General features: G+C 39.0%; 1 protein-coding gene across 6 annotated transcripts in view; it reads left to right on the top strand.

Moving 5' to 3' along the window:
- Positions 1-14,702, top strand: part of EVC (EvC ciliary complex subunit 1) — a gene marked incomplete at its 5' end in the record, with an annotated part of 80,962 nt that overhangs the window by 23,678 nt on the left and 42,582 nt on the right. For all 6 annotated transcript variants that reach the window (XM_080373419.1, XM_080373418.1, XM_080373416.1 and 3 more), the window contains one exon: positions 9,903-10,112. In XM_080373419.1, the coding sequence (XP_080229545.1) occupies positions 9,903-10,112 (210 nt within the window). The remainder of the gene's footprint in view (positions 1-9,902; positions 10,113-14,702) is intronic.

Here is a 14,702-nt window from a genome sequence, read left to right as displayed (position 1 = left end):
TTTTTTACCCTGCATAGTTTCACCTCATTTGTGGAATTATATTGCTTTCCTTTATTGTTTACGCTGCTTTAGTGACACTAAGATCAAACTGAAAATCCTATTTCTTTAAGCACTATTAGCTAAGGTTTCTTTTCCATTAAAGAAAAATCGGTTTGGTGAATTAAGTGTTTCTGGAATTGCCAAGTTGCCAGGAGAGCTGTACAAACTTGAACTCTACCAATTCACCCATCTCTAAGCCATTACATTCCATATTATAGCTGTTCTCTTATTCCTATCCCAAACAAACACTGCCAGCCAGACAAGAAAAACTGCAAGTACTGTGATCCAGCTGGCATCTGTTGAATGAGGGTCCACAAATCTTATTTTCCCCTTCTTTTTTCTTTAATAAAACATTTTTATTGTGATATTTAACATAATGAACAGCTGCACTTTCTCCCCTTAACCCTAAATACACATACTACAGATTGTCAGTTTTAGGAGAACAGACTGTTTCTGAATATACCTCATAAGCAGCATAAGCTAGAAAGAATAGAAAATACAAATGAGTGTAGCTCCGCTGTAGGTAGATGGAGCTGTTCTGATTTCTGCAGTGAGGGAAGTGCAGTAGTTACACATGTTGTCTGTTACTTGGCGCATAAAAGCAAAAGTAGATTTACCATTAAGGGGAAGGAGTTGCATCTCACAACCACAACACCTTTGCTTCTCTCTCTGTTCCACCACACTTTCACAGTAGAAGTGCACCTTGGACAAGCAGAAGCTTTGCCCCTTCAATTAGTTTCTCTGGGTCTCTGCTAGGAGGATCTACTGCTACCAGTGGGAAGGCAAGATAACGGTGGGAGGGCGACAGGGATTTGAGATACTCCCCAGTGCAGTGATGTGACTGCAGCTCAGGTAGACCTAAGCAAGCAAACATTAGACTGACCAGCTGAGTACCAGCAACCCTCACATGGCAGTAGTCAGCACTGCACTGTAACCTATGTCCCAGTTGCATTTGAACCAGCTAGTTTGGGCACATCAACAAACAGAGCAGTGCTCCATGTTGTCGTTCCAGAAGGTCTGTACTCCCTGAAGCTTAACTGATAGTCATTTACCTTGTGCTCGTTTGGAAGGTTTGGACTCTGCAATTTTTGTTCTACCGTGACCAAGGAAAAGGTTAAATTAAAGATTTGGTTAAACATTCTATTGTTCACTTAATCTCCATATTTCCATAGCTGCAAGCATGTGTTACTAAGTAAGTTAGAAGGCAAGAAAAGAAATTCACCAGGAGAGAGTTCTGTTCTGTTGCTTTTTTATCATTATAGTAGCAAAAGAATCGTAGCAATATTACTGAAGAAACTGACTGAAACTCTCTGAAGTCACCCTGGCATGCTCCACAGATACTTAGATGAATATTCCTTAGCCTGTGGACCACCAGACATCCAAAGATAGACTGCAAGACATTTTAAAAAGATGCATTCATACATTTGTAAACATAGTCTGAGTGGAAAATACTAGAAGTAATTAAATATTTAAGAGTTCAGCCCACTTTATATTTTATTGCACGTGAAAATAAGCCTTGCAGAACTGCACAAAGTAGTTATGCTTTCCCACACACGGAAGTTAAATAGCTGTTGCATTTAAGGGAAGTGAAACTGAGATGTCTTACTAGGAGCTAATTACCTAAATCCAAGAGGAGGCAAACTTATCTGAAACACAATTTCTCCATAACCAAGATTAGATTTAGCAGTAGCATCCTGTATGCTCCCTCTTCCAAGTAGCTCATACTCTCTACTGGCCGAGGATTACAAATACTGTCTGTTTCTTCTGGGCTGAACGATCTAATATTGTCCGGTACCCACAGGATTTAGCGTTCCAGACAAGTTCCTGCTTATGCACCCATTGCCATCTTGACTTCAGCTGGAAACCCCCAGAACTGGAATGAATCACACCACACTTGTCAGATTAATGGCAGCAGACCCCAAACCCCGGTGGGGTCTTTTTTAACACATCCAGGCCCTCTGTTTTCTTAATTTGCTTTCATGGTCCTTGGGGCATCATCAGTAATGCAATTCATCAGATAAACACCCATATCCTAGTAAAGAACAGCCATATTGATTCAGACAAATGACTATATGGAGTAATATCCAGTAATGTGTGGAGTGTGATAGCACCAGTGTTAGACAGATGGATAATACCCAGTTAGCTGGTTAGGTCCCATTCTCAGGCATTCTCAGCATTCTTCAGCTAAGAACAGTTTCCAGCAACTTTCAAAGCAACTGTCAGAGCATGCAGGTGCATGCATCCTGTATCAACTTTCTAAACCTTTCACCCCCATTTAAGTACTCTATCAAAACTTGCACTGTCGATGATGAACTAGAATAAATCCTCAGGGAAGACAACCAGTACAAAGTTTTCAATGGTTGCACTCTGATAAGTTCACTTGACCAAGTGCCCTGCTGTTGCCCAAAGCTTGTGGTCCTTAGTCTGTTACCTTTATTTTTTTCAAGGGAAAACAACCTGGCAAGGCTTGTATGTGATACTAAGTTTAGGCCCTCCGTTCCTCCAGCAGTTGTGCACTAGAATGACGACTTACTTCAACAGTTACCTCGGTTTGTCCTTGTATAAGCAAGCAGGGAAAAAGCCCGACAGACTTAGTTTCATGAATAAGTAGAAAGATAACCTCAATGCAAGAGGTGATAGTAAAATATAGGGGAAAGGTCAACATGTGGTCAAATAGGTAACTAATAAATATCCTGGGGACAGAAGAAAAGATGTCACTTACCTGTGGGACAAGATCCTTACTTTGTTCTCACAAGGTTCTTCTAAGCCCTTCTCAAATTTCTATGGCTTTTCTATTTTGTCAGTTTTTCCCCTTTTAAACAGTTTGTGGGTTCATCAAGATAGGTTTATATAACCCTCTAGCAAGTGCTACAATACATCAAAGAATTATCCAAATTGGTGAATAAATATGTAAAAATTCAATGATCTGGAAGCTGACTGTGTTTGCATAGAATAATTGAGTAGGTTTGTTTTGTGCACACATGAATAGATCAATCAAAATTACTTAACCAAGGTCAATGGAATCTGTTGATGCTTGAAGTGGATGAATGAGTTATATTTGGAGGATAACGTGGGACTTTTCAGCCATACTAGTGGATTAAAATAGTATGCTGTAGGTGAATAGTCTATGTCTAGACACTATCTTCATAACTTACTTTTGAAGTGCAAGTTGAAGAATTAGGGGCAAGTGGTTTTGATTATCACAGTATATTATAACTGAAGGAGGAATTGTGTCAGAGGTAAGTGAATGGCTCAGACTAATGCTTTCATAAACACAGTCTGCAGAATTACCCTCTACACAAGGGATGCTGTGCTGCGGTAAGTTTTGTATTGGCTTGGGTAGGTTTTCAGTTGCGAAGTTTTTACTGCAATTTTCATTTACATGGTAGCAAAAGCACCCCCTGTATGTCCTATTCTGATTCTCTTTTCTCATGATCTCTTCAAAAGAAAAGGCTAGCTCCTTGCAAGTCGGTCGAGTTTAGCATATGAAGTATTCACCATCCTTTAATCTTTTATTTCTCCTTTTTTGTTTGTTTGTTTGGGGGTGGGGTGGGGGAATGGAACTACCTACTTATTTCAGTAGGGAAAGGAGAAGTTAAGAGGTTGATGGTTGAATAGTTCATTAGTAAGAAAACAGATAGACATGCAGGTTGCACAAAGGAAATCAATTTACAACTAGGAATTACATAGTCCGTGGTAAAATAATTAGTTTTCCTCTTCCTTAACATCAAAACCACGAAAACACACAATTTACTGTCATTTATAATTCCCATTTACTGATAGCAGTTCACCAGAATGTTATTTCATTTGACTTAACAGAACATAGAAATGCACAGGAATTTAGACTAAAAGCTATTAAGTAATGAGTATTATCAACAGGCAAGGCAATAAACATTTTATGAATGGGTAAACATGAAGGTGAGGTTGAAGCAAAGTATTTGATTTTTTTCCTTTGTTAATGAAAGGGGATTTTTTTTTTTGTTAAAATGAAAAGTACAGTTTCTCAGAGACTTACTCTGTTATTTCTTTCCTTCTGTAATTTCATTAACATGAGATATGGTTAAGAATGCTTTTCATAGAGTGGACTGCAGTTTGGGGTACCAAAAGGTAGCTTCTTTTCAAGGGGAATCACCCACAGCTTGTCTTGTCTCAGATGGAAATCCATATCAAGAGACCTCCACCTCAGATGCTCACTTTTGGAAATTATGCCTTGTGACTTACCCCAGAAAAGGCTGAAAGACAGCATGATCTAATAGATTAAATTTGTGAACTCTTACTGTGTGAGCTCAGTTTAGTTCTGCGTTTGGGCACTGATTAAATTTGATCTGGTCATTTCAGTCAAAGCTGATACAAGATCCGTGAGGTTGGATAGCCTTCATTCTGAAGTTTGTTTCTTGCCTTATTGCATGAGAAAATGTATTTTACCTCTTTATGGATCCACCATTTATTAATAGTTAGATCTAGTAAAGGGCATAACCTTATCTACAGAGGCACATTTCTAAGAAGGTTGTACAGAAAGAGAAGATTGAAACTGCCTCCTGAATAAATCAAGGACCAGTGAGGGGGCAAGACTAGAATTTCAATGAACCTCCATTTTAAATGCATGGAAATAAAAAACTTTTTTTTTTAATTAGCTTGTGCTGAGGATCACTTCAATGTCATTGTGTTTTATTGGTCTTAGGATGCTGAAAAGCAGGGTGCTGCTTTCATTTTCCAATTAGCATTTCCAAAATTCTTCATGTGGAAGAGGGGAAAAAGTACATGCAATCAGCTTTTCTCCACTTAGTGTGACTTTATAATGTGAAGTATTTTCTAGTAGTCAGTGGTGTCCAGGAATGTCTGAAGTATTTATGGGATGTATGATCTGAGTATTGAATCTATGTCCTTAATAAGATACAACATGGACTGGGAGATGAATCTCTTGCCTCTTAAATAAGCATCCTAGCCATTGAGCTTCTGGAGATACATGCAAGAATATTCTACAGCTTTGACCAGAAATTTAAATTATTTTAATTAAATGCTTTTGTATCACAAGTTAATAAACAGCTGTGCAGATGCCTCTCGGAGATAATATATACTAGTCAGTAGCTAGCATGTAAAATACAGTACAGGCAGCCTCTCTAAATACATCTTCTGCTTCACAGTTTGACTGTTCACTTTATTCTCATCTGATGTAGGAACCTTTTAATTATTTGTATTTGAGGGAAAGCATTAACATTGTTCATTGGTTCTGTAGTGAAATCTGATAAACTGTGCACTTTCCTTGGTTTTTGACAAAATTATATTTTTATTGCTTTGTTTGAAGTTCAGATGCACTTAGCATTTTAATCTGAGCCCATTTTATTTCTGCATATACCCCATGTTATTTCTTTATGCTTGATGAATATCTCTGGAGAATTTTTGAAAAGCGCTGAGATTGACTGCCAGGTAGTACAAACAGGTTCATTCAACACTGCAATCAGCTATTCTATTAATGGAATCAATTTGAATAAATTTCATTAAGTAAAAGTTCTAAAAACCAAGAGATGGCATATCAGGAAGCTTGTAAAAACTATTTTGTGGGGGTTCTAGTCCAAAAAGAAGATCCTGGAAGTGGTAGGATTTCTTAGTGTTTTTCTTTTTTTTCCTGTGCAAAATAAGTTTTATAATATGTAGTGTGCCATCCCTGTTCACAGACAGAATTTATTACTGTTTCAGATCAAGTACATTCCTTGGAGTATGAATAGTTTTGAACTATTTTGTTAGCTGTAGTATTCAATCATATCTGCAGTCTTTCCTAAAAGTAGACTTAACCATTTACCCTACCAAATTTGAAAACACCGTTCCACTACTTTTTTTTGAAGTGCTGCATTAAACAGTGTGGCCATCATATTGTACCTGTGGTATGTCCTCTGGGTAGAGCACGCTGTTGTGTTAGGGTCTGGATTGGAAGGACAGCCTGTGGTCTAATGTCCATACGATTGTGTATTCAGATTAAAGAAGGCAGTGTGGCCAGCAGTTCCTTAAACACAGAAGTTAGTGTTTTGATAGTTATGACTGACAGTGGTTTATTTTGTGATCCTGGACCACAGATGAGACCAGTAAGTGCAGGATTTATGTCAGAGTAGAATTTTTAACAGAACTTAAACAAAAAGTTTGCAGTGCTGTTAAAAATCATCATCCTGGGGACATAGAGTACCTGACCAGGCTCCCTGTTGCTTTGTGTGCCATTTTGCAACATTCCTGTGATGTAAAGAACATTCTGCTTAGTCCTGCTTCCCCTCCATGTATTCACCCAGCATTTTCATTTTTAAAGGGGCTGTGATTTGAAAAACTGCTTCTGGATTTCTGATCTCACTTTCTTGTCCTTTCATACACCAGTTTTCAGCAGAGGGTCATGCATTATTTTGCAAACAAATAGTTAAGCATTTTTATCTAATGATAACCTGGCCCATCACATTAGTGAGGTGATGCAGGTAAGTAATTTTGTGGGAGCAGGACCTAGTCAGGTTTTTCCTCAGTAACTACATACCCACTGTGGCAGCGCCAAGGGTAAGTATACAGTGTAATTTGAAGCTGCAGGGAGTGCAAGCAGAACTCTGTTCACTTGGTTTTCAAACAAAATGGCATGAAGGCACGTAACAAAATAGCTTCTTTATGTTCTGGGCAAAAGATTTCCTGGTAAATAATAATACAGAGCTGTCAATATGCCAGGGAAATGCTGTCAGTTCTGCAGCAAAATAAGTTGCAAAGTGATTTTGCTGCCATAGGTGAAACTGTTTATTTAAGAATAGTTACTTAACACCCTGCCTGAGATCTTTTCAGGTTGCAGTAGAGATGCCACAGGCACCTCTAAACTGCTTCTGAACTATTTCAGAACCAAGAGAGTTTCTTACATACCTGAACACCCAGTATAGGCAGGAGAGTTAACTTGTCCTGAAAGGCTAGTAAAGCTCAGAGAAGGTGGTTTACAGAGATGGAGCGAGTGTTCTTTAAATGTTGTATGGGACACAGAGATTAGAAACATAGGATCTCTGAGCCTATGTTAAATCCCAGAAGGATTGAGTTTTAAAATAAATAGCAGCAGAAGAGAGAATTCAAACACACCATTTTTCATTAGTGTTGGCAAGCTAAGCCAGGCCGACTACACAGATGATTCAGACCGTGTGAATCCTACCTCTTGTTGTAACAGGAACTGGTAACTGTAAGAATTAAGGAGTAGGGGACATAGGATGCACCTGTGTAGCAAATGTTCCCCTAATGATACTGTCATGTCCAGATTGTGTTGCGAGCAATCGTTAGAAATGGGAGAATTATTACCAGAAATTAGGTCTCTGATTGTTGTCTTTGACTTAATTCTTATACTTACACCCAGTACCCAGTTTCAGAAACTTGTAGCCCAATTTACAAGAATTCAGAACACTTCTGAAATGAAACAAAGCCAGTGGGAGCTGGACTCTGAAAATCCTGCATGCTTTATAAACGGGTAAGAGAGTGGAAAAAATCAAGACAGGTCATCTTGAAGGTGTAGTGAACGCTTTTGATAGTGTGCCTCAGCTTTATCCGTAAGAAGAGGTTACTGCAGGGAGCTGTTAAGATAAGCTATGTATTGTTTGTGAAACAGCTAATTAATATGGTGATTAGCATCCTAGAGAGATCCTAGGAGGAAAATAATAATTTAGTGTTCAGTGCACAATTTGGATATTTTACAATCAATGAGAAGTACAAAATAAAAATTTTTAGGAATTCTATCCATTCAATGGGTATTGATAAACATGGAACAGAGAAAGGTCATGTGGAAATAGTGTGTGAGCCCCCAGTTTATTACAGGGGAACAGAATTAGATTTCACATGCAACCTAAGTTCTGTTCATTCTTTGTTTCTGAGCTCCTGACTTTGCAATTTAACATCCTTTTCCATTGGGGGGGGGGGGGGGGGGGGGCAGGGGGGAAGGGCCGGTTTGGTTGTATTTTCTTTTTTATAATACCACATCTAGCAGTTGGAATGGGCTCTTACACAATAGTACTTTATGCCAGTGTATCTCTCCAAAAAGACAAGTCTGCTAGAACTTTTCATGTATATGAGCTGCAGACAAATGTTTTTGACATCTAGATAAATATCTCCGTGTTTCTATTGAGACATTACAGATTTTAATCACTTACGAGGTTTTAATTAAACCTGTATTTAAAAGAAGGCAACAGCTAGAAGAATTGACTTGTTCTTGCAACAGGAGTGCTGAAAAGAGTTTTAAAAATATTAGCTGTATTTAAAGAAGTAAATATTAAGTGTTTTTATTAATTTTATATTATAGTGCTTATATTAAGGGCTAACACTTTATTTACAATGAAAGCAAAACCAGGCAGGCAATAAAGCTTTTTGGACTGGTAAGATCATGTGGAACTCACACCAAAAATAGCTCTTCATACTGCTCGAGTACTGAACTGTCTGTGTGACCTTTCCAATGTGTTTTTGTTTTCTCTCTTCTACTGGGGAAAGCTACCTACCCACGCTCCTCCTCAGGGATTATCTCAAATTGTAGCAAGTTTGCCGATACAGCTGGTATCATCACTGTTACCTGACAGTGAAATTATATGTTCTGAACAATAGAAACATAACATTTCAGAGGTCAGTATTGCTAGATTCTAGTTTCTTTCACTTACATTGCATCTTCACAGAAAGGAGTGCTTTATATTTTAAGTAATGTATTGTGGCCTGAAACTTTATGCAGCCCCAGTCCTTTAAGTTGAAGGATAGCAAAAATGAAACTACAGAAGAAATAAATAGAATAAGTAGGGCCAGACTTTGACCTCTGGCCTATACTTGGGCTTTGAAGTGTTCAAAGGCTGTAATTGCAGAAGATCTAGACACATATTTAAAGTCAACTTACCAAGTATGTTGCTACAAATTGATCTGGCAAAGCACATCTGACTATTTTTTGGATAATTATTTGCAGTTACCTTTATGAAATGTATCTTTGAAAGCATTAGTAAATAAGTAGAACATAAACACTTGTGAATACACTTCCATCGTCCATGGGTAAGAGAAGGGGAAGGACAGAAAAAATAATTAATTCAGTTGGACTTCTAACAGTTGGACTTGATGATCTTAAAGGTCTTTTCCAACCTGAACAGTTCTATGATTCTGTGACTTTTTAGCTTGGATGCCATCTGACTAAATCACCCAAACTCTTCTTGTGGGTGAAACAGCTTCAGCAATTGAAAACCGCTCATATGGGACTAGTTGAAATAAAACCACCAGAAGATGTTTGTTTTCCTAGGCTTAAACCTGTGCTGCATCAGAAGGAATTTGAATAATTCTGTCCTTCAGGCATTGAAGAGTGTCATATCTTAGAGCACCAACTATTTAACATGACTAATGTCAGTTTTGCCTAACTAAAAGCTGTACTGTCCCTTCTAACCCTTCTGTCTTTCTTGCCTTCATTCATTTCATATTAGCACCTTTGAAGGTGTGCCTATGAGGTGTTGTGCTACATCGGATTTCCACAGTACTTTGCAAAATAAGTATTTTTATTAACACATCACCATAGCCACTAAAACAAGATATTATTTGTACTGCAGTTGCATGTGGGCAGCAGGTAGAATTCCAGGTCTCATGTGCTCATGTCTCTGTTGCATTTTAAATGACCTTGTGTGCCTTGAACCAAAACATTTAAACTGTTCCATCTACAAAACCTGGTCTTTTTAACTCAAGCATTAGTGGCACTGGATTTTAGCTCTGGGGGTCAGTCACTGGCCCAGTGTTTTCAGTGGGACATGGTTCTCTCACTGGCATCATGGAGACCTGCAGTGAAACAGCTCCAAAGGACTGGCACAGGGTTCACTTTGTCACCTGTCTCTCTCTGTCCCTCTTTGTCCCTCCATTAGGAATTGTACTCTAAAGCTTCCCATGCTTTAGCAGAGTTGGTGACGGAGCTGTTTCTTCAGATCCTGCCTGTTGTGACCGGCCTCTCTGTAAGAGAATGTGAGCTTCTGAAAGAGGAATGGCAGGAGAATTTGGTCCCTCTGGAGAAATGGGAGACCCACCACCAGAGACGCTGGAAGCTTTTCCAGGAGCAGCTATTGCAAGAAAAAAAAGTAAGACCTGTATTACATTCTGGGGCCCTAGGGTCTAAAAACAGAGATATGGAAAAAAATTATCAAGATACTTCTCTGTAGGGAATATTTTGTATATAAATACACAGCCCAGATCTAGACACAGGTCTGGACTTGGGATGGACAGTTTGACATGCAGTATGGAGTGAATATAGATGCTGTGCGTGTAGACTTGCGTAGAGGAGTCAGAGAGTAATCACTAGACATCTGTCCACAGTGTTTGACAGCTTTGTCAGCATATAAACAATTTTTGGCAAGGCTGCTGCCTGATGTCCTCAGCTCTTGAGCATCTACAGAAACCGTTCAAAAGAACCTTCATCTGGTCTGTTTGGAGAGGGTGTATGTGAGTGTGCTTTACAGGAAAGGAGGCCTTACAACGGCAAATGTTCCTTAATAATTTTTATATATTAATACTATAATAATTGGAAACATATGATACACACTTTATATAAAGCTAACTCTTCACTCTGAGAAGGTGAAGAAACACATCCAGCTTTCCTGATCTGTTTGTGCTCAGCATACAGGGCATTGACACTAGAGGAGGAAAGCAACAACAGTAAATGCAGAGACAGGTATCTTCAGCATTAAGCTGGAACCCAATACACCTTCAGTTTATTCATGCAGTGAATATGTCTCTATTAGCACCGCTTTGAAGACTAATACAGCTAAGGCAAAGAAAGACCTTGTCTATACAAAGGTGTGTCGGTTCTTATATTGTGTGCTGCAATGTATAGAGTAATTGGAGCTTCTTAAAAGGTTGGCAGAGTTCTTTAACACTGGCAAAATCATACTTTTTCCTACCCTCATTCTCCAAAGCGCCTGGACAATCCAGTACATGGTTAATAAGGCACTGGTTGAGGCCCTAATTATTACTTACTGCTGCTGTAGGGTGTTTAAATTTTCCACCCACTCGTATTTAGGGTTCTTTCATAAAGCCCTGTGATTCAGGAAACTGTGGGCTTCCTACTAAATCTGGTAGAGCAGTTTTCTGATTGGTGGTTTTAGAACACCCTTGGGAATACAAAAATAGAATTATTTCTTGGCAATTCATAGCCATTTCCTTTTTTTCTTCTCTATTTTCCTTAGTCTGGAGTTATACCAACATGCACCTCCCTGATAATTTTGTATTTACTTTATTGTAACTCACCTGTTATCTCAACTATTTTGAAAAACAATTCTTCTTGCATCTTCTGTTTCTGTGTCACAGGGATATCTAGCAAACTAAACTGAAATATGCTTGGGACTGACTACTGATGCCTGTGAATCCGCTCACGTGCTTTAAGTTAAAGGCAGGCATTTGTGTTTTCTGGTACTGCTGGCTGGCATTTAGTGTTTGCATTTGGCATAGCTATACCTTCAGTGATTAATGAAACAATGTCTTGACCTCATTTTTTTTTTTTTTTAATTTTGCACCTTTTTATCAAGGATTGGATTCAATACCTGACTTGGCAAGTTTAAACTTCTGGGTTGCTGTTCATTCTCACATTCATCAAGGTTTCACAAATTGCCTGGCTTTGTATGTGAATGACCTGAGCAGCCTGATCTAGTAGGTGACCTACAAGCATGTCTCATAGGGTATGGAGCCCAAAGCACCATGGTGGTATCTGCTGTCATTAAAAAACACAGTCAGAGAAGGAGGAGGTTCTAGTGTGCAACTCGTTAGCCTCAGAAGTCAGAGTGCATGTTAGGGCACCTCTGCTCTGGTCCTCCCACTGTCCCATTGAACCTCAGCCATTGTTCAGGGCCACAGAGGATGCAGTTTAACAGCTACAAGACTCTCCATAGAGGGGGAGATTTCAGGTCTGAAGTTCTGTTCCAGAAATGCTGTTCATGCATTTGCCTGTTACTGTCATTGAGCACAGTATTGATTGGAGAAACCACACCCTGGGAATTTTTCTCAAGGAATTAGTAGGACTAGGTCATCTCCAGCACTCAGTTGCTGGATAGTAGCTCTTTGGGCAGCACTGTATGATGGATTCATTGTATGTGAATTCAGACCTTGCAGTCATGCCCAGGCATAGGTTATTTGAATTAGAATGTTGAATTTCCATCAGTTTCAGTGTACCGTAGCGTTCATAATACAAAGCAGATGACTTCCTAGCGGGGAAAAAAAAAAAACCAACAGAATAAAGGGTTTGCTGACATTATTAACAGTAATTACTGAGCTATAGAGGAATTCAGTTAGCAATGACAGAGCTCTCACATTGGTCTCTGGGTCACCAGCACTGCAGTTGAGCCTTATTCAATATAAACATTTCCTGAGCGGAAGACAGACCTGTTGTAAGGACAAGTGATTCTGTGGGATAAATTTCTAGAAGAGACAAGGGTTTCTTCTAGCAGGAAAATGTGTGATTCCTCAAGATGATATACTTTGCAGGAGTTTAAATAGCTCTTTTAACTTAATACATGTGGCTTTCTGGAAGTGGTTTAAACTAAACTGGAAAAAAAGTCTGCAGTATTTCCAAAGAGACCATGCAGGGAGACAGCTAGTCCACCAAAGCTAGGCTGGCAGATTTTCCTGTATAAAGCCTGAAAAACATCACACAACCCATTATATTACCTTCAAATGCAAAGTGCATGTCTCAGCCCTTTCTTAGTATAAACGCAGCAGCATTTACATTTGAGCAGTAAGCTGACACATCCTACAAAAAGGAGAAATTGGTTTCCACCTTAAGAAGAGAGATTGGACGCTTGTGACAGGTAATCATGTCATTTAGGAGATCACATAGATGTTATAGTGCTGAATATGACAGGAGATCCATAAATCAACATTCATATTGACAGGCCTTTCAGTTTATCAGGTATTTTCCAGCAGCAGATATGTCTTCCATCTGCCTCTTGATAATGTACTATACTAAGAGTTACGCAGTCACCTGCTTTACAGACTTGGGAATTCTAACACCAGAAGGGTTTTTCACCAGGCTATTTATGTCAGCTTTTCAAGGTGGCTCAAAAAGGAATATTTCTCATTTATTTGAACTGCATATTATTTTTTTTAGATTATCTTTCCTAGCATTTATACATATCTGGAACATGATGTCCTTTGAGGAAACAGAATCTCTTTTACAATTGAAAATAAAAAATCAGTTTCATATTTAACTTTGCCTTATACGCTTGAGGATGTGAGCGAGGCAAATGGGAATAAATAACTAATGAAAATAAATTTGGAGCATTTTACCACATAGCCCCTACCTCATGATTTCTGTAGATGAGCTCTCCTCTCCTGCCTGGGTGGCGGTTACAGGGAGCAGACGTGTGCACCAGGCTAGGTACATGCTTGGCATTCTGTGTGCATTGCACCCCATCTACAGGCTGTTAGAGGGAAATTGCTTTCTTTCGATTTCCTGAATAATCTGGACTAAAAATGTCAAACTGAGAGTTGCAGGAAAAAGAGTGATTTTACTTGGATCTAATTTGCTGCTGTATCTGAGATCTAACTCAAAATACTTTATGGACTTCATTACCTATGAAAGGCATATTCCTCATCTTTATTGCCGGAGAGTAATACCTAACATTAACAGTGCTGCAGGTCTTGTTGCCAGGAAGCAAAACAAGAAACTTACAGAGTAAAAAGGGGTGAGATTTCCATCCATTCCCTCATCATTGCTTGACGCCCAGAAAGCTGAACTGGCATCTGTTTACTAGTTTTGACACTGTGTGCATTTTACTTCTTTCTCTTTGCTTTATACTCTTTTTTTCATAGCCATTGGAATGACTCTTCGGGAAGCCAGACATTCATTTGTTGGAGCTTTACTCCACATTTACCATGCTTTTGTCACTGGTTTTACTGGTTAAATGCAGGAATCAGAGCCTGAGCTCTGTTCCAGCCACTGAGTCTGTGTCCGAGCAAAGTAAGGCCATTCCCAAGATCAGGAAAGCTTAGAGAGACACCTGGCAACTTGTCCCAGCATTGGAAGATTGGTACAGCACAAAGCCTGACCTTTCCATCTGTCTTGATGAAATAATTGTTTTGCGGTTTTTCAGCCATACGCCAGCAGCCTCAAATTAAGATTCCCAGAGGATCTTTGCTGGTGCATTTGTGCCTGTATCCATGAGTTCTAGTATTTCGGAGATGGAAAATACCTAGCCCTCACATCCCATCCCAGTGAGCTGCTGAAGCGTTTCTTCCAATAAAACATAAAATATTCTGTGTATTCCCAGCTGATCTTTCTGATCCTTCACTTCTTGATCATCTTCCCATTAGGAAGAGACTTTTGAGAGAAAACACTGGTTTAGTATTTTGTCCAGATCTCAGTCTTCCTTATTCTTAAATGTGTAATAGTTCTCCTCCTTTCCTCTTTGTTCTCTTCCTACTTATATGGCTGATATACTTGTGCTGTTCAGTTTAATAATTGTGTGCCAGGGGGATTTACTGCTGTATTCTGATCTTTCCATTGGTCTCAGGGAGGTGAAGAGACCTTATATAAATTCTGCATACAGTTTACCTTAAATGCACTCTAAATGGAAAAGGCGACTCATTCTTTTCCTTTAGAAGAAACTGTTCATCATTACAGAACTAGGCTATTTCTCCCTAAACAGAAGTAAACTGTTAGTAAAGACTGCGATCTCTGT

The sequence above is a fragment of the Falco punctatus genome (genome assembly GCF_963210335.1).
Source record: "Falco punctatus genome assembly, chromosome: 1".
In the NCBI taxonomy this organism is placed as follows: domain Eukaryota; kingdom Metazoa; phylum Chordata; class Aves; order Falconiformes; family Falconidae; genus Falco; species Falco punctatus.
Note: the sequence above shows the minus strand (reverse complement) of the source record. Positions and strands in the feature narration are given on the sequence as shown.